This window comes from Puntigrus tetrazona, chromosome 8 (genome assembly GCF_018831695.1).
Source record: "Puntigrus tetrazona isolate hp1 chromosome 8, ASM1883169v1, whole genome shotgun sequence".
NCBI classification, from domain to species: domain Eukaryota; kingdom Metazoa; phylum Chordata; class Actinopteri; order Cypriniformes; family Cyprinidae; genus Puntigrus; species Puntigrus tetrazona.
The window spans coordinates 4013495-4033508 of NC_056706.1; the positions used below are offsets into that span (position 1 = coordinate 4013495).

Genomic DNA, 20014 nt, shown 5'->3' on the forward strand with positions numbered 1-20014 from the left:
ATTTGCCCCTGATGTATGGCGTATAAACTACATAAGTTCATCTTTAATTCCCGCGTAATTATTTTAAATAAAAAAACAAATCCCTCTCGAATTTGAATTTTAAGCAATTGTCACGTTACACGCAAATTCTTTACACAAATTTTGTGCATTTTACACAGCGCATTATTTTTAAGCGCCAAATATTAAACATGACCCCGATATGTTCAGAACAATATCTGGTGTTATTCATCTTGAATAAAGGGCTATGGTTCGTCATATCGAGAAAACGTTATAATTCACGGTAGAGGTGCGCGATTTTCACGTTAACTTTATGTCATTTATATTCGTGCGCGCTAATAATTAGCGCAGTCGCTGTTATTCTAGCTTTATTGCGTTACATTAAAGAAGTCTCACTGCAATGACCGTGAACGCTGACCGACTGTTCTACCGCTAAATTTAATTGTTCGCAACCTCAGTCGGGATCGACTTCCTACGATGGTTGTGTCGGCGCATGCGCAGCAGACCGCCGAAAGTATCGCTGATCGGAGAGAACGAGGCGCAGATGAACGGCTCGATCGACTGCGCGAGACGCGATGAGGTAAGAACGTCTGAACGCCGCGGCTCCTCGGTGCACAGTTTGTTTTCGTGCGCGGCGAAAACGCGTGCTCGCAGAACGCCGATAGCGTTATAATTCCGCGATATCGCCACAGTCAAAGAACCGAACGGTCGGCGCGGTTCCGTGCAGCAGAAAGCGTTCGGAAAGTCGTTTGCGAGGCTGCATCGCTGAAAGCAATGGGGAGTGCGGTGTGGAAGGGGAGGGTCAACGGAGAAGGGGGTGGGGGGGGCTGCCTGAGCCCGAGCCCATTCAGCACGGCGAAATGGACGTGGCGGAGTCGTGCAAAATAAACTTATCGCGTCTTTCGAATCTGTCACAATTAAAAAGGAGGAATGGAGCGCGCGAGGTCTGATAGCGCCGTCGATAAATGTCACGTACCGTCGGACGTGTTTTTGATCGCGTGTCGGGACAGCCTTCCTCACTCCAGCGATCTGTAATGGAGGCTGGCGAAACTCGTGTCGATTTATTGCGATCCGTTTGTTTCGCTGACCGTTCTTTTTTTTGGTTTTTTGTCACGTTATCGCGGGACGGAAATGTTAGGAATTGCACGGGCCGTTTAGTGACGTTAAGTTGTAAATTTATTTGCACTAAAAAAGTGCATCGCGATATTTTATTTTTGTAGCGTTTCAACAAATTGTTCCATCGGTACTAAGGCCACGAGTCCAAAGAAATTAACTTGCAATTAGTATGTCACGTAATAATAATAATAATAAAACATAAATCAAAAACTTCGACGTCAATTTCATTGCATATATATATATATATATATACAATGCAACAACAAATGCAACTTTTATCACGTCTCAAATTTAAGTATATAATACACAATGCACAATGTTTAATTATGATGTGTATGAAAGTTCACTGTTCTTGGGGCATGCTAAAATGCTTAATATAAAAGGTGGTTAAAAATGCAGTTTTTATAAACTGCCAGAGCAACAACACTATATTCCCCAAAAATCATAAACACTGATCTCATAGTCAAAAGAAAGTTTTCTCTTCCGTTGGGTGACGTCCCTCATCAAAGGAAACGGGTTAAACGTGTTGTTTGAACTACGTTTTGGGGGATTAGTTTTTATAATTGTTTAAAAGATGTCATTTAGACAAGTTTCTACTGATTTCAGTATAGGGTAATTTTCCCTCAAGGTTTATTGCGGTACACATTTTTGTGTTTCTGTAGCAGCGAAGCCAAACTACATTTCGCAACAATATCTAGACGTGTGTGTGTATATATATATATATATATATATATATATATATATATATATATATATATATATATATAATATGCCGTTTGAAAGTGTTTACAGACATTAATCGTGACTACCTTGAATGAGCTTATCCATATGTTTAGTTTGTTCAGTACTAATGAAATGTATCTGTTCCACAGATTTTTTTCGTCACACTTTTTGTACTTAGTAGCTCTAAAAGATGAGGAATTTAAAGTTGTTTGGATACGGGTGACTGTTTGTTAGCTTTTGGCTATTTGCGAGAGATGACAGAAAATTGCTAGTTAAGTATATGACTTCAAAGTTGATGAAACCAAATTTGTGTTGGCGCCAGCATTCGTAAATTTTCGGTTGTGTTTCAGTTAACAGAAAATGGCTGATTTTCGTCCCGGTAGTTAAAAAGTCGGAAGAAACAAAAATTGTGCATATGACTAAACGAGAGAGGACTGAAAATGATGCATTTGCGATTATTGAACCGACTCGGTGAGTTCCTTACTGGCTTGCTAACCTCATCGAGAAATCATCTTACCGAAAACATATTTATTTTTACAACACGCAAATCAACCTGTGACCCAGATTTGAGCTAAAAACCCACAGCGGGATTTTATTATCTCTGAGATGTTGATCACGTCTGTTTGGTCGGGTTTGTATTGTTCTTCTAATCGTCGAAGTGCTTATTGCCTTGTTCAGCCTTTCAGCAGTTTCCTTAAACAGCAGTTGTCTTAAACGGCTCTGTTTTAATGCCGCTTAATTTGGGTTTCAGGAAATGGAAGTATTTTCCATTAAACAAACTTTAACGGGCGCTGGCTGCTTGCTGCACCGTAGCGCATTTCTTTGCCATAGCAGTTGCGCTGCACTGCAGATATCGAATGTTGTCAGCCCATTTGTATCGGCCTCCCTGCCTTCGCTGCTGGGCTCCGTCACCATGGCAACCGCCCGTTTCAGCCCCGTCCTATAAATATTCTCCTTCACGCTAGTCTAACGTGTTTCTGCTAGCTTGAGCCTCGCAGTAGCCTAATTTAATAGAGGGGTTTTATTTATATCGCTTGGGTTGCATTGGCAAAGAATTTGTTAGGAGCCGTTGCTTAAGCGGTTTAATAAAATGGTGATTGGTGTGTGTATACAAGTACGTAAAAAAATAATAATAAGACGATCTTTAATTATTAGTGACAATGTTTTGTATGTGTGTGTGATTGGTTTGCAATTCACCTCAATACAGAGCGTGTCGATAGAAATGCAGTATGTTTTTAGAAATGCATTTGCCAGGAAAATTGTATCTATGACGTTTAATTTAGTTCTTACTTCTAGTATCTGCATTCTCTTTACAGGTAACAATGTGATATTTCATAACTACTAAACTCATGGATGAAACACTGGACTTTTGGCTTTTTATGCAACCCAAGCTCTTCGTAACGGTTTGAGATTCAATTTCTACTTCCTGCTTCGAAGGACAAAGACGTCGTTTTTCCTATTTCAAAATGTGAGCCAGCTGTTCGGCGTCCAGACTCTTCCCGGCATGACTCAAAGCCACTGGTCTCACGAATCTACTGGTAATACAGAGGCCTCGAGGCCAGAGAACGGGATCAGACATGACGGATGAGCTGAACAGAGCGTCGGCCGAACCGGAGACGACCAAACCGGAAGAGACCGTGTCGGTTGGAGCAAGCGTTGTTGCTGTCGCTGAGGATGATGGAGTGGAGAACGGCGCACCTGGGAAGGGGACGTTCGAGTCGCCACCTGATTGGCTGAAGCCAATGGAGGAGGATGAAGATGATGGTGGTGACGGTTTCAAGAGCAGTGAAAGGATCGCCAAAACGGTCAATAATGACGTGTATGTGCTCATACCTGTTTTTTTGCATTTATTAGGATTTATTGTGTTAGCGATATCATGTGACTATACATTATCGTAATACAAAAATGCAACAGTAGAAGGTGATTCATTTCACACCTAATTTGGTAAACCCAGCCAATGACACATTTGAGCTTTTATGTTTAAATGAAGAGCTCACATGCAAAATCCTCTAATCGCCATATAAAATTTCTTCTAATACGAGCATTTTTAATCAACTTTTTATGTTCAGATATTTCACTTTAATTGCATATAAAATGACCAATGCATTGCCATTAGAGTAAAATTACTGAACCTATACATAGGAGCCTGATAAACATTTGAGATGGCACTTTTGCATCTGGTCTTTTCAAATGACTTGATATCTAAATAATAAATATTCAAATTCCATTGTATCTATTGGTACAGAAGAGATTTTCTCGCTTCCAGTTGGTGCCCGTCAAATGATTATCAAGTTTTATTTGTGTAACTTTGAGGAGTGCTCTCATTAATCCAAAAGAAGACAGTCCAAGATATTCAGAAATTCATTGTATATTTTTTTTCACTCAAACTGTTACACTGAATATTTGCAGTCAAATGTTTTATTAAGCTATTTACAAAATTCAAAATAGATGCAAGTGGTCTCACGATTTCGGACTAAATTTTAAGACTTTTTTTTTTCTGAACATAAAACATTTTATTTGTTAATAACTGTCCATAGGCTGATGGCAGGGCAACTTTTTGAGCAGTTTTCCCATGCAACTTTTTTTTAATTAAATATGTTTGATTTAGATTTGCAACCCTGTGTCTTACCTGTCCGCCCGCTGACAGAAACACTGCTTAAAAAGTTTCCCCTCGTGACATCAGCCTTAGACCTGTTAATTATGTTGAGTTGATAAACTTTTTATATCCTCTCAGTCCTAAAGTAAAACGACGCAGAGGTCGGCCTCCGATTGCCAGAAATGCTAGACATGGACTTACCCGTTTAGATTTCAAGAAAGGATTGCATGCAGATCACCCTAAAACTAAGGTTTGTGTAGCTATCTGTCTTGATTTGGATTTTGTTTGCATTGTTAGACAATATTATGTATGCACAATGGGTCAGAAGTTTAGAATGATAAATATTTTTTTATTGAATCTTAAAAGACGACTTTCAGGGCTGCATTTATTTGATCAAAAATACTAATATTGTGAACTATTTCGTGAGATTTTTAATTTTTTTTTCTGCATTAGTCTTGACACTATATTCTTATATGCTTTGGTTTGATGCTCAATTGTTATGTCTATATATATTTTTATTTTAGTTGTTTTTAGAGTTTTAGAATTTAATATAAAACCGTTTTTTGTTTAAATGCTTAAATTAGTTAAAACCGCTACTTTTCTAAATAACCAGGAGTATTAATAATGGATTAATTTAACCGTTTGTGATGCTATTACGGTATTTTTATAACATCCTCTTCTTTTCTACGTGGTCGTTTGGCATACGCAGACTGTTCGAACCCTCCTGGAAAGATCTCGTTCGAGTTTCACATCAAGAACTGCCATTCCCGTCCCAGGCCCAGCCCGCACACCCGAGGTTTTACCCCAAACACCCAAAAGCACCGTTCACAACCCGACACCGGCACCCAAAAGACCCCGACTCATCCCCGTCTCACCTACAGGGAACAGCAGCCTCTCCAGAACCCCCATCGCTGAGTTTCGCAGCCCTCCGTGCCTCACGAGAGTCTCACCGCTCAATATCGACACATCTGTGGCACGCAATTTCATTCACTCTCCGGCTGTAAAAGTGGGCAACGTTTCCCAACCGATAGTTTCCCCTACCGGACCTGGGAAAGATAGCACTGAGCTGCCCCTTCGACTCTGGCTGTGTCCTCCTCTGGAGCCCATCAGTCCGACGAAATCTCAGGATGCATTCTCAGATCAGACTGTGAGCTCTCCGAACTTTCCAGAGACGATGCGTAACGGAACAGCGACCCTAAAGGAAAGTCTTCCTTTTCTCAGGTAATCAAATCTGACTCATTTTATAACGCCTAGAAAGTCTTTTATGTGCTCTAGGTTTAACTAGGACTCTCACGCATCCAGTTCAGGGTTTCTTGCAGGCCTTTAAAAGGTCTTTTAAAAAAGTCTGGATTGCGAAAAATGTATTTCTCTTTATTTTTGTCTCGTTTTCCAATATAAATATCTAAACATCCTTAAATTAAGATCCATTTACTTGTGATGCAAACTAAAGAAATTGAGTCTTTTTTCTTTTCTTTTTTTTAATTTGAGAGTTTTGTTGTACGTGTGCAAACGTACCCAACTCATTTTTGATCAGGCATTTAGACTGGAAAGTTAAACAAAAATATTGAGGTAGTATTTTAAAAAAAAATAGATAAATGCTTTTTTTTTTAATCAGATGGTAAATTAAAATTATTTCCGTATCATAGATGGGTTCTAGTTTGGAAGGATTAACTGCAAGTGTTAATAAGCAGTTATTTTTGTAAAATGAATGAAATAATGAACGGTACTTGGGGGAAGTTTCTTTTAAAAGTAACGCATTTCGATACTTCGTTTACTCCATAAAACAGCAACTAATTGCGTTACTTAATTTACTTTTTATGGAAAGCAATGCATTATGTTACTGTTTCATTACTTTTTCTCACCTTGGCTGGGCTTTCTTATTTATTTGTAATAACTGAAAACCTAAAAGTTATATTTTTGCCAATTGTAAAGACACCAAGAGTGTCTCTACACTTACTCTCAATCAGTATAAAAGTGATGTTTTCACACTTTAAACAGCTGTGAATACAATAAATTTTCTGCACCCTAGATATTTATATTTATATAAGTATTTATAACTTTTATTTATTATTTATTTATTTATTTATTATTTAATTTTTTTTAGAGAACCTATTGACATACGCCCTTCAGTTTATTATTTCTTAGTTTTTTACTAATTTTTTCTCTTTCCTTAGTAAATGTTTAAGCTGCGGAGGCCCATTTTCTGCTCACAAGATCGGAGACACATTGTGCTACAGATGCTACAGGATTAAACGTACGGGAATTGTAATTGCGCTCTTCATTTCAGCAGAGCATAAGTTCGATGTTTGCGTGATTTCTCTATTTCTCATTTCTTCAGCAGAGAAGAAGCACTCTCCTCCAAATATCGTGTTTAGGAAGGTATGTGCCATTAAACAGTCCTTGCAGGAGCTGTCAGGTCTGCTTTGCCTTCATTTCTGTCACTGAGTTTTAAGACCTTGACTGGTGAATACGTCAATAACAATCTTTTAACAGTTTTAAGCAGATTTTTAGGTCTTGACAGATGACAGCGTTGACAATTCTGTTGAGTCACGCATGTATTAAAGAAACATTTCACTTTTTTGGGGGTAAATAGGCTCATTCTCCAACTCTCCGGAGTTAAAACGTTGAGTTTTAGCTTAGAATAGATCATTAAATCTGATTAGACACATTCGTTTCAAAATGACCAAAAGTACACATCTTCTGTTTTTATATAGTAATCTTCTGTTTTAAATATCCCAAATTAGTTTAGTATGTAGTATATCAATGCATTTTATATATGCATATACAAAATGTCTTATTTTAATAATTTATGTTGTAATATTTAAATATTTTATAAAAGATATTTTTATATATATATATATATATATATATATATATATATATATATATATATATATATTTATTTTTTTTTTTTTTTATTATTATTATTATTTTCTTTCTATATAAAGATTATGCTTTTTCCCATGTCTCAAAGCTATATATATATATATTTTTTTTTGTGTGTGTTAATAGACATTTTTTTTTATTAAGCTTGCCAGACAGTCATTCATGGCCTTTATTCCTCGTTGCTTGATGTTGCGAAGTGGAAGTGAAGCAGTATTGCTTTGTCCGTGTTAAACACGTAGATATGAGAGGTATAAGGCTTTGGCGATACTTTTGCGTTATATAATATCCGAGCAGCCTAGTTTCCCTTTTGTTCTGCTCTCATTATATAAACCAAATCAGTTGTTTGCTCACCATAAGTAGCTGGTAATAAAGTCCAGATTATCTTCGATTTTGTTAGCAGCATGCTCATTCTTTTAGTTTCTTGATTATTATTTTCTGGTGACTTTTATTTCCCTATATTTCCGTACCGCTTCTGTTTATCATATTTGTTTGCGTACTTTTTTATGCTTTTGAATGTTTTTATTTTGTTTTAATTATTACTATTTTCAAGGTGGGGCAGGATCAATGGGAGGTGGGGAAAACAAAACATCCAGGAAAACAAATACTGGTAATACTAATCACATAACATAATACGGACACATTCGTAACGTTTCATTAACTGCAGCGTACACAAAAGCATTGCCAAAGATCATCAAATAATCTGTCAGGAGCTGAACTACTCCGCACCGTTAAATTATCACTCTGTCTCCGGCAGAAACAACGTCCCAAGTACAAGAAAATAGTCAAAACGGTGAGTTTACATGCTTTTTGCAGCCATTGCATACTTCAAGCCTTTACTATGTAAGTCAGTTTTTCAGCGACTGGCTTTTATTATTGAATGTGTTTTTTAGGATTTCGTCCCTGATGGTGACGACGATGAGGATGACTGGGTGAGTGCTTCAGCATCTTCCATGTGTTTATACCATGTGCTTCCATAGTTTATACCTTTTTAGCAAGTGAGGTTTTTATTAAAATTGTAAAATGTATAGTATAAATGTATAAATGTCCAAATCCAAAAATGTCAGACTCTGATGGACTTTGTTTTTTTTTTTTTACATATCTCTGCTGTAAATCTTTACTTGTACGATTATTAGTAATATTTTAAGATGATCACGTACTGTGTTGGAGCATCTTTGGTTTACTTGATTAACCAATACAGGTTTCAGAAAAACCCTGTTGAAATGTAAGTATGAAATACGATACGTATATATTTTATTTATCTCTTAGTCATCAGTGTACCGGATTTTATTATTTTCCTCATAGCAAAAACTACAGAGCTTTAATCACAAAATGCAGCATTTACCTTACTATGACGTATTATTGGAAGATATAGAGCGACAGCTGATATTTATATGCGTTTTATGTAAGTAGTCTGCTACATTGTTGTAATATCTCCTTTAATTTTTTTCCAAGCAGTCAGAATTTCATATAAATATCAGAAATCACATTAATTGCATATGTGTTTTATGAGCTCAATATTGCCTGCTATCATGCTATATAAACCATATAACGCCCGTTGTATCAGCTTCTGATGCTTTTTTTGGCTAGAGGCTTAATAAAAAGTGTTTTTCTGACTATTATCAGCTGATTAAAGACTTTGTCTTTAAGTCAGACTTTACACTTTTTATAACATTTTATGAATTAGACACTGGATATTCTTTTCCTGGTTATTGCTGAACTCATAAAACCACTTAAAAGCATTGTTTTGAAGGTCTGCTCACATCTAACGTAATCGTTATTAATGACAAAACGCATTTTCTCTTTCCACCCTTGATCTCAGGCTGCAAAGAAACGCAATCGCAGGATGTGCAGGCAGTGTGTCGCGTGTCTTCGCGAAGAAGACTGTGGCAAATGTGACTTCTGCATGGACAAGCCCAAGTTTGGTGGCAGTAACAAGAAAAGGCAGAAAATGTAAGTAGTCTGCTACATTGTTGTAATATCTCCTTTAATTTTTTCCAAGCAGTCAGAATTTCATATAAATATCAGAAATCACATTAATTGCATATGTGTTTTATGAGCTCAATATTGCCTGCTATCATGCTATATAAACCATATAACGCCCGTTGTATCAGCTTCTGATGCTTTTTTTGGCTAGAGGCTTAATAAAAAGTGTTTTTCTGACTATTATCAGCTGATTAAAGACTTTGTCTTTAAGTCAGACTTTACACTTTTTATAACATTTTATGAATTAGACACTGGATATTCTTTTCCTGGTTATTGCTGAACTCATAAAACCACTTAAAAGCATTGTTTTGAAGGTCTGCTCACATCTAACGTAATCGTTATTAATGACAAAACGCATTTTCTCTTTCCACCCTTGATCTCAGGCTGCAAAGAAACGCAATCGCAGGATGTGCAGGCAGTGTGTCGCGTGTCTTCGCGAAGAAGACTGTGGCAAATGTGACTTCTGCATGGACAAGCCCAAGTTTGGTGGCAGTAACAAGAAAAGGCAGAAATGTCGCTTGCGTCAGTGCAAGTTCCAGTCGAAGCTTCACGCTCAAAGAGCAAATGTACGTATCTGTGCGCTGAACATCTAAAGGCATCACTCGAGAGCGAGGTCGTTACCTATCGCGTTTCTTGTTTTATCGTATCACGCAGGGAATGCTAAATCCGTCCCTTCCGCGAAGGAAAAACGTGAAGCCCAAGCTCAAGAGACGCGGGAGGCCACCGAGAAAACTCAAATTCAAAAGCGATCCTTGGGAGGACGGTGACGAGGCGTCCGATCAGGACGAGGGCGAAGATGCCTTGAGGCGTTGTAAGATGAATGGAAGGAAGGGAGGAAGGAGGAAATGGAACTACACTTTCAAGGAAGATGAAGAAGATGTATTCGTCGAGACCGTGATCGATGATGACGAACCGTCCTTCACAGAGGAGGTTTCTGAATTTTCTGAACAGTGTTGTTTTATGCCGCTTTCACCTCAAGACGGAATTAGCAGAATCGCAAGATCACATCTCTAAACTATACTAATTTCTATAGGGTAGAGAAACGGATGCATCCCTTGCAACTTAACCCAACCTTAAACCAACCCATACCAACAAACCTTACCTGTGTCCACCTCAATAGAAGCAAAAGGGTTTTGTAATGCAATATAATCACAAACTTGCACCAGTTTCTTGATGCAGGTACACCTAATATAAAGTGTGGCCGTTAACTGTTTGTGCAAGCATAGAAATACGTTGAGGCTGCTTCTATTTTGGCGAAATGGCATCACGGCGGTCAAGTGAGAGACGTCACAGCTGCCATTAATCATTACTTGCTTCCAGCTTGTGGATACGGAATTAACAATGAGCTTAGTGGCGTTCACGAGCAAAAGTCACCGTCAACCATGTGATTCAATCCAGAAATATTAATTAATGAGGTTATCGAATACATTGGTGGTTGCGTTTATGTTAAATAATCTCTTTTGTTAACTGTTTTTGTAGGATCCTGGTGTTTTGGGCAGTGGGAGGTCAGTGATGGCGTCTAATGAGATGTACTCGAACGCCTCTGGACTCAACGCTCAGGTAAGGTTTTCTTCATCATTTTCCAAACTTGAAATGAGTTTCATAGGCATTTAAAAAAAATCTTTTTTTTTTTTCCAGAGAAAGTTTAATTTTGCAACATCCAGTTATGTATGGTTTGTGTTGGTGGCCATTGTGTTTGTGTTTGACAGGGATTATACTACAGCGTGTCAGGTGTGCCGGCAGCGCCTCATATGCTTGGATCAGTACCTCTGTGTAACAACAATCCACTGCCGATGGGTGAGGTCATCAGCTCTCTGCCGATGGGAGACGATGCCGCTCAGAACGGTTTTCTTCAGATCGAGATGGTGAGGGTGGGATCACCACCATCGCATTACACAGAAGAACCACAAAACACAGAACAGCACGTGTCAGAATTTCACCCGGAGCCTACGCCGGTGGTGAGTCACTGCTATTGAGTACATTACATGATTTTATGGTCTTTAAAGTCTGCATCCATTTAATCAGAAAAACAGTAAATATTGTTAAATGTTATTACAATTTTAAATACCGCTTTTAAATTTGAGTATATTTTAAAATGTAATTTATCTCTGGGATGAAACCCTAAATTTTCAGCATTGCTACTAGCGTCACATGGTCCTTCACAAATCTTTCGGGTTGCTTAAAACAGTATTGTATTGCTTTATATTTTGGTGAAAACATGATACGTTTTTCAGGATTCTTATAGAAAAGTTAAAAAGATATAGAAGTCATTTGTAGCATACAAGTTTTTACTGTCACTTTTGATCAGTGAGTGCTTATTTGCTAAACGAAAATGTCTTTAATTCATTCCTATATTTTTAAATAATTTATTTTTATTCCTCAAATTTGAATTACTTTAATTTCTATAACGAATTAAAGGATTAAATTAAAAATTTTTTTTACATTTTCATTTTATTTTTTATTTTCAGACCAACTTGAACATTATACGACAAAATACCTAAGTGGCATTTATTTTAAAGCACAAGCACACATAAGTCAGCTATTTTAAAATAAAAAAATATATATATATTTATTGTCTAATGATTTAATAAAAGCACTATGCATATTGGTCACTGTGCTTGTAAAGAATAAGTGGATCATCTTCATAGTTAAAGTGATTTTTGGTTTTTTTACACCTTTAGCTGTTCTTTATAACTTAGTTTGAGGGCAACTCACCTCATGCATCCATTAAAAATCAACAGTATTTTGTTTCCTGATATATTTTTGGTTTCTTATGTATTGTTATTATATACAGTGCAATTCAGAAATGTTATTAAAGCGTCTAAATCGTTTGTTGAATGCATACTTGAGTGTAAATAATGATTTTAAAAGAGACTTTCAGACCATGCATATGTCCCGTCGTCTCCCGTAGATCACTCAGATCTTCAGTCTGGCAGGAGGAGAGAGCGACTGCGACCGAGATCAAGGCCTGATGGAGCTGTTCACCTCCCTGAGCCAGACGGTGCTGCCCGCTCACTGGGTGGGCGTCATGGCCAAAGGCCCCGTCCTCCAGCTCCTGCAGTGCTCCAAGCTCTCCACCATGGCCGACACGGTGGTCCAGATCGAGAAGGGCTTCTTCTACCAGGTCAGCGTGCAGAACCAGCCTCTGCTGCTGATGCACGCCGTCTACTCGCGCCACCCCACCTGCCTGGAGACGGTCAATGACGTGGTGTCGCTCTTGCTGGACCTGGAGAGGCTTGGCGTGTGCGTGGGCTACCAGAACTTCCACATGGGTCCGCCGTGGGAGCCCAGAATGAGCGTGAGGGCAGCTCTGTGCGATTTGCTCGTTCCCAAGGACGAGGAACAGTGTCCAAAATGCGCACAGCCCGTGGAGGGTTGAACGGAGGAAAGTTCACTGTACGATATTTGAAGACTCTTACGCCAGTCAGTTCTTTATAGTGCAGTCAGAGCTGTTTTTTGACCTCGTGATCAGTCGACATCTAAAATGGTGCTGCTTTTCTTTTTTCTTTTTAGAAGTTAGTGACACAACTTTCGAAAAAGAGCTCGCAAAACACTTGAGTTTTACCAAAATCCCTTCTTTTCGTTGCTCTCCAGTTGGGATTAGGTCATAAATACATTCAGTTCTCATTTAAACTACCTCTCAATTACTTTATGGACCAATTGAAACCTTAAACCTCCCAGGTGCCCTTATTGTAGTTTCTTGTACGTTTGCTGTAAGACAGTGAAAGGCATAGAAGCTTGATTCCGCCGTGGGATCAAAAAAACGTAGTCGCACCTTTTTTTATCACCAATTCAGAATTTCTTTTTCTTGCAATTCTGAGTTCAGATATTATAATCCAGACTATTTTTTTAATTGTAGCTGCGACACATAAACTCAGAATTCTGAAAAAAGTACCATTTGCGGAATATGAACTCGCTACTGCAAGAAAATAACATTTTTAAATAAATTATTAACGGTAAGACAGAATTTGGAGTGAATTATGTAAACTTGAAATCGCAAGGAAGGAATGAATTCGGAGTTTGCATCTTTCAATTCTGAAGGTAAAAAAGGCACAATTTTGAAAAAGAAGTCGGTTACTGTATTTTTTTTTATTTTATTCATTTTTGTGGCAAGAACAGGCTTCCGGTTTCTGTGTTCTGTACTGCCTTTGTTGAATTTTTAACCAAAATCATTCTTTTAAAGTAGTCAGGTTTTGTGTGGTTTTTATTATAAAAAATTATTTTTAAATAATGTATTTAATTTTTACCCCAAAGCAAGCACACCGTCTTCCATTATGTGTGTTTTTTTTTGTTTTGTTTTTTTGTTAAGGCAGGATTTTTATCACATGAGTGTTTTTAATGCAATGGAAGATGCACTCTGGTCTTTTTTTGTCCCGTTGTTAATCACAACTGCTTTCGTGTGACTGAATTGTGTTGCACATGATAAAGTGCAGAAATGCATCTGTGCGCATTTATGCTGTTGTGTGTATTATTCCCAGCCTACAGTAGACATCCACCTGGAGGACATTTCACTTATCAGCCTTTAATACGGTTTACTGTACTGTATTGTAATTCTGCCTAGGAGATAAATTGATGCAGTTAACATTTGAATAGTTTTTAATTTCAGTGCAGCGTTTGGTTTCGTCATTCCTGAGTGATTTAGATTAAAATGTATCTTTTTTTTTTTTTTTTTTTTTTTTTACCTCTACCCCTGGAGATCTGTACAAATAAGCTGTAAAATATACATAGTAGCCTGAAATTATTTATAAATAGAGGATGTAAGATGGAGGTGTTTCTGAGGGCATCTCTGTATTGTAAATCTTGCTCTTTTGGTTTTGGTCCATTCAACCACTGAGTTCAGTTTTTGAAACACTGTAAAGTAAGATTTTTATGAAGGGTGGGAAAAATAAAGGTTTCCTTTTTTCATATGTACAGACAATTCTGTTCTTTTTTTTTTTAATCTGTCATTTGTTCCATGAAAAATTTATGAAGGGGGAAAAATTGTTGGTGCTGTTTTTTTTTAATGAAGTATTTAATGTGATGCATTTACTAAATTTAGTGTAAAAAAAAAGTCAGATATGCTGTAAAAAGCAGTATATAAATCTAAATTCAGATTGAATTGAAAATGTTCATGCATCCAGCTGTTCTCTAATAGTGAGATATGCTCTCATACATTTCCCAGAGCTTTTTTATTTTTTTAATTTGTTTAGGATGTGGAGGTGAAATAAAAGGCAATCGTTTATTCGGAAGCTACGCGTGTAATAAAATGCTTGATATTTTTGAATCACAGTATAAATGGATCTTTATGCATCGAGGAGGAGGCCTAAATGATTCACAAACGTTTCCCAGCATGAGTATGATCGTGTATTATTTGTTCTTTGTCATTTCTACAGTTTTCCACCAGAGGGCCTCGTTCTCTTAATCTAGCGGCGCATGTAGAAAACAGCAGACGCTCATGAATGAATCGTTTTGAGGCAAACTCGACTTTATTTCTTTCTTCAAGAATGGTTCGGTTTCTGTTATGGAAGACAAAAATGAATATTGCTATATTTGCTGCGACTCTTGGAGACACCTGCGGTTCCTGTGGGTTAAGCAGAGAGAGAGAGAGAGAGACTCATTCATGGTGTTGTGAATCGATCTGAATGAGGCGCTTTGTTTCCACACGGAAGTCAGAGGAAAGTGACCTCGGTGGCCTTCCGCCTGATGTCTGGCTTTCGCGTTCAGTCGCAGTCTGATATTCATATCCTCCTGTTTTACTGCGTTCCCTAAATCTGCCAGTTGCAGAGAGTCTGTAAAATACAGAAAACGTTAAAAAACCCGTCTGCATTAAACGATGCTCAATTTCGCAATCGCACTTGTCCGTTCGCGCCTTCCTTTAACGTATTATTTTGTATTTCTCAGCCTCAGGTGCGTTTTTTTTTTAATCCTGCGCCGAGGACGAAACCCATTAACGAATCAAACTCGAGCAGAGATATTGAATGGGAAGCTGATTTATCCTCCAATTCATAATCTCCAACGAGGCTTTATGGATTATGGCTGCGGTTTAACCCTTGAGGCGCCAGAGAATGGTCAGCAATGAGGCATCGATATTAATAACACAGCTGATGCGCAACGATTTACATTTTCGTTGTGCTTTTTGACATCTCTGTCTCGGTAGGAACGTGTGCATATAGAGATATGTATATTAATATTTTAAATGAATAACTATTCATGTGAATAATGTTACATAAGCACTTAATTTATTATATTATAAAATATTATGCATAGTGCGTACATGATATGTCACGCAGTGCCTTGTATGAGTATGATGGTGTTTATTTAAATATTTAATTTGCAAAATAAAGAACAAAAAGTTTATTCGCACACATTATATATATATATATATATATATATATATATATATATATATATATATATATATATATATATATATATATATATTCACGTTTTCAGTAACGTGGCACTGAACGGGTTAAACGAGACGCAAGCCACTAAATGTGGATGAAATGTGATTGGTTTGGTCCCCGTGTGTAGATCAAGTCGGGATAAAATCTCCAGCCCTTGCGGATGGAGGGTGTAGAGGGGCTGGCATTACAGCATGCCGTGTAAACACAGGGGTGTGTGTTGAAGAACAGGCGATGATCATCGCGACGATCCGGGATCGATGAGCGGGAGACAGTCATGCAGCTCGTCGAAGGACTAAAGACGCTCTGGAGATGCTCGTGAGGTGACGCAGAGGGACGCACGTGGATGGCAGAGGCTCCGGCATCCTCTCAGGTATTAGGAGACGGGCAGAGAAAGATGCAGATGTTGTGATGCGCTTCGACCGAACAGCTGCATCGATCGGACGTCGCGCGCGGCACATGGTGTCCGCGGCGCAAAACAAACACGCTCGAGAAAGGATCCCGCGACCGCGCGCGGAGATGTAAAGTTTTATTGTTCCGCGTGCGTTGTTTCTGCAGCAAAGTCCGCATTTGTGGATGCTTCGAGCAGTCACGCGACTGACGTTCACGTCGTGGCTCCGGTCTGAAGTGATTTTTAATTCACACGTGTTGTTTTTAACGCGTTCTCACGGCGCCGTATAAGTCCGACCGCCGATCTCAGTGCGGCTGCCGGTGTTTGGGGCTGTGGGTGTCCTCGCCCAGATTTACGCGCAGGATCAGGTGCATTAATGGGGTCACGCGCGCACCTCGGCGAGTTAACTGTTGCGCTAATTAATAGTTGTGTTTACTCGTTATGTTAACGCGCCAGAATGAAAGTTTAACTCGATCGGGTGCGGGTTTTGGACAAGCGTGGGAGCGTTCGGTTGCTCCTGTGCGGAGACCTGGGCGTGTTCAGTGTTCATCCGCGCTTACTTTTCAGCGTTAATGTTTTTTTTTTCTTCCCCCCAGTCCGTGGTTATTACATCTCAGCTAATAATGTGACCTGGCTGTTGCAGACTCCATTCAAACTTTATTACGAAGATCATTTTTAGTCACTGTATTTTGTATTTTTTTTTTGTAAACAACACTCTTCACGATGCCATAGAAGAACCTTTTCTTAGGTCTAAATGGTTCCATTAAGAACCTTTAACATCCGTAGAACGTTTCTGTTTCACAAAAGGTTTCTCAGATTATAAAAAGGCAAAAAACAAAAAATTTTTAAAAATTTTTTAAGGAACCTGACTGTTTCTATGTGGAACCAGAAATGGTTCTTCTACGGCATTGCATGAAGAAACTTACAAGCACTTTTATTTTATTAAGAGCGTAGCCTATAGCTTATCGTTTTGTGCCTTTTTAATTGGCTAAGCATTAAAATTGTTGTTTTAGTAATTATATATTTGGCTATCTCAGAGTCTCCTGTTGACATTTGTTATGCATATTAAATTGAAGCTGGTCTTTATTTGAATCAAGAACGTGATTAGGCATATTGATACAAGGGCTTAGAATAAACCCAGAGCAAATTAAATATATGTCTGTAGCCACTAATATAAACAGACACAACAATAATTTTGCAGTTGTTGATTACAATTAACATTCATTTCAATACTAAACCAACTGAACTGCAGTGGTCAAATTATTTAGTGAATAAAGCTAATATTGCATAACGCACAATGTTTCCATTTAGCCACAACATAATATGAGGATGAGCTCCTCATCATAATGGAGTGTTTTCACTAGTTACCGAATATGTTAGTACACTCAATACTAGTTACTGATATGTTGGTAGATTGTGGTTGTTATCTTTGGAATGGAAATATGTACATTTTATTATTATTATTATTTTACTTATTTCAGTCATCATAGCCAGCTAAGCCTGTATAGCAGTAGGCTGCAGGTGGCGCATCGTTTGATTGTAGCCTATTCTCACAGCAGCTGGAATAATTAAATGTCAGTACAGTACAAACTATAAAAAACGAAACACAGAATAGTGTTGTATAACGGTGATGTTTGACTCACCCAAGTGACTAAAATGATTAGATAAAGTATTTGTGTAAGGAGCGAGGGCTAGGAGTGAGTGAGTCTAAACCTAAACTTTTCCGCGACTCTTTGGCTGCCTTGCAAGTGTTCCTATTTGCTCCTGGAAATATCATTTTAAACACAATTCCCAGCTGCAGGTTTAAAGTTTCTCACTGAAACCGAATTTGAATGAAACTGCAAGCATTTGCACATATTTGTGAAAATATCTGCAAGCTATTTTGCTGGATCACTCTCATATCAGTGATAACCCACTTAAAGGGTTTCAGAAATTAAATCTGAATCTAAAAACTCAGTATTTCATGCCTGAAAGACAAATTTCATGAAAGACCTGATGTTTCTCCATATAATTTTGCCACACTTTTATGATACAAACACTCAATATAACATAAATATTTGAAGTGTCTCTCCGTCTCAGATCTTTAAAACACTGCTATGTGAAAGTAATATTATCACTAAACATCTAATACTTCATGACTCACTCTTTAGCCGGAGGAGCCAAGGAGCCAAAATCTTAGCCCATTATCCTCTTTACAGATCATAAGTGTAATCAGAGGATTACCCTGAACTGGAGAGAAAGAGAGCAGCTCTGAATGTGCAAACTGGGTTACGCCGCTGTAGGGGTGAAAAGGTCTTGCTGAGTATAATTCTGCTAACCTATATTAAAAGGAGTGCTCACACTAATCTGCCTCTTGCTGGCCTTACGAGAGGGTGTGTGTGGATCCGTGGAGCTGGTTAAGTGGGCCAAACGTGTGGGTGAGATCTGGCGGAGGTTTGGTTTTTAGCTCTGTTTTGCGTCGGTATGGGTTATTTGGTGTGTGGTTGGCCAATCTAGCGCCGAGGATGCTTGAGGCTTTCAAGGACAGGTGGATTTGCAAAAAATGGGGCATTTATATGAGGCCGTGTGAGGATTCAAGGAGAACAGACAAGAATAGACTGGCTCCTCCCATTCTCTGGAGAAAAAGTTGATGCTTGCCTGTGCGAATCTCTCAGGAACAGTGCTGACGTGTTCTGGGTGGTTGCCAGGGTGTTGTTATGCGGTTGCTGGGAGTTTTCTTGGTGGTTTTTAGGGTGTTGCTATGCTGTTGCTAGCAGTGTTTTGTGTGGTTACCAGTGTGTCGCTATGCTGTTGTTATGAGTATTCAGGGTTTTTTCTTGATTGTTCCAGTGGCTTCTAGAATGCCATTGCATGAGTGTTCAGGGTGGTTTCTAGGGTGTTACTATGCTGTTACTGGGAGTGTTAAGGGTGGTTTCTAGGCTGGAAGTGTTCTGGGTGGTTGCCAAGGTGTTACTATGCTGTTGCTGGGAGTGTTCAGGGTGGTTTCTAGGGTGTTACTATGCTGTTGCTGGGAGTGTTAAGGGTGGTTTCTAGGCTGGAAGTGTTCTGGGTGGTTGCCAAGGTGTTACTATGCTGTTGCTGGGAGTGTTCAGGGTGGTTTCTAGTGTGTGGTACTGGATGCTGTTGCTGGGAGTGTTAAGGGTGGTTTCTAGGTTGGAAGTGTTCTGGGTGGTTGCCAAGGTGTTACTATGCTGTTGCTGGGAGTGTTCAGGGTGGTTTCTAGGGTGTTACTAAGCTATTGCATGCGTGTTCAGGGTGGTTTCTAGGTTGTTGCTATTCAGGGTTGTTTCTAGGGTGTTGCTATGCAATTGTTAGAAGCTTTCAGGGTGGTTTCTATGGTGGTGCTAAGCCATTGCTGGTAGTGTTCAAGGTTGTTTCCAGGTGTTGCTATGCTGTTTCTGGGAGTGTTCATGGTGGTTTCTAGGATGTTGTCATGCCATTGCTAGAGTGTTTTGGGCGATTGTCTCAGTGTTTCTATGCTGTTGCTAGGAGTGTTGAGCCATCTTAAAATGTCTTACCCCAAAATTAAATTACACTACCACCATTCTAAAAATCGATGACTTTCAAAATATAATTTTTGTTCCACAAAAGAAAGCAATTCATACTGTTTCAGCATTTACAATTACATGAACCTTTTGACTTAAGACTTAGGGTTAATGGTTTATTTAAATCCCTAACACTAAGAGCAATGAGAGAAGTGATGCTTCCCTTAACAATTATGTCTAAGAGGAACAGAAAATAGCTATAGACAGACAAAGAAAAGTTAAAAGCAGAGAGTTAAAGAGAGAAAGAGTTTGTGTGTGGAGTATAATTGCAGCAGTCTCAACCTCTCATTGTCTAATTAGACATTCAGAGCAGAGCAGGTTGTGTTACTGGAGGCTCAGAGAATATTTTCAACAGAGTCTAAATCAAAGTGGCCTCTATCCCTGTCTCATCCCT

The 20014-nt window shown here is 38.6% G+C and overlaps 2 protein-coding genes across 11 annotated transcripts in view; both read left to right on the top strand.

The window, feature by feature from the left end:
- Positions 1–419: 419 nt before the first annotated feature.
- mbd1a (methyl-CpG binding domain protein 1a) lies at positions 420–14208 on the top strand. Of its 8 annotated transcripts, none has more exons than XM_043247614.1 (16): positions 540–577; positions 1986–2307; positions 3153–3655; positions 4571–4682; positions 5142–5653; positions 6607–6686; positions 6771–6811; positions 7869–7925; positions 8073–8108; positions 8209–8247; positions 9138–9259; positions 9807–9867; positions 9956–10231; positions 10781–10861; positions 11011–11259; positions 12213–14208. In XM_043247614.1, exons 3-16 carry the CDS (start codon positions 3414–3416, stop codon positions 12678–12680), a joined length of 2376 nt encoding a protein of 791 aa, XP_043103549.1. In that variant the 5' UTR covers positions 540–577; positions 1986–2307; positions 3153–3413; the 3' UTR covers positions 12681–14208. The 8 variants fall into 8 exon arrangements, with proteins under 8 accessions (XP_043103554.1, XP_043103548.1, XP_043103551.1 ...); XM_043247615.1 differs by having other exon boundaries at positions 562–577; positions 2187–2307; XM_043247613.1 differs by lacking the exon at positions 1986–2307 and having other exon boundaries at positions 422–577.
- A 1600-nt stretch (positions 14209–15808) lies between these two features.
- ccdc120a (coiled-coil domain containing 120a) overlaps positions 15809–20014 on the top strand; it is a 44595-nt gene continuing 40389 nt past the window's right edge. For all 3 annotated transcript variants that reach the window (XM_043247386.1, XM_043247387.1, XM_043247384.1), the window contains exon 1: positions 15809–16057. The gene's annotated coding sequence lies outside the window, so the exon portion shown is untranslated. The remainder of the gene's footprint in view (positions 16058–20014) is intronic.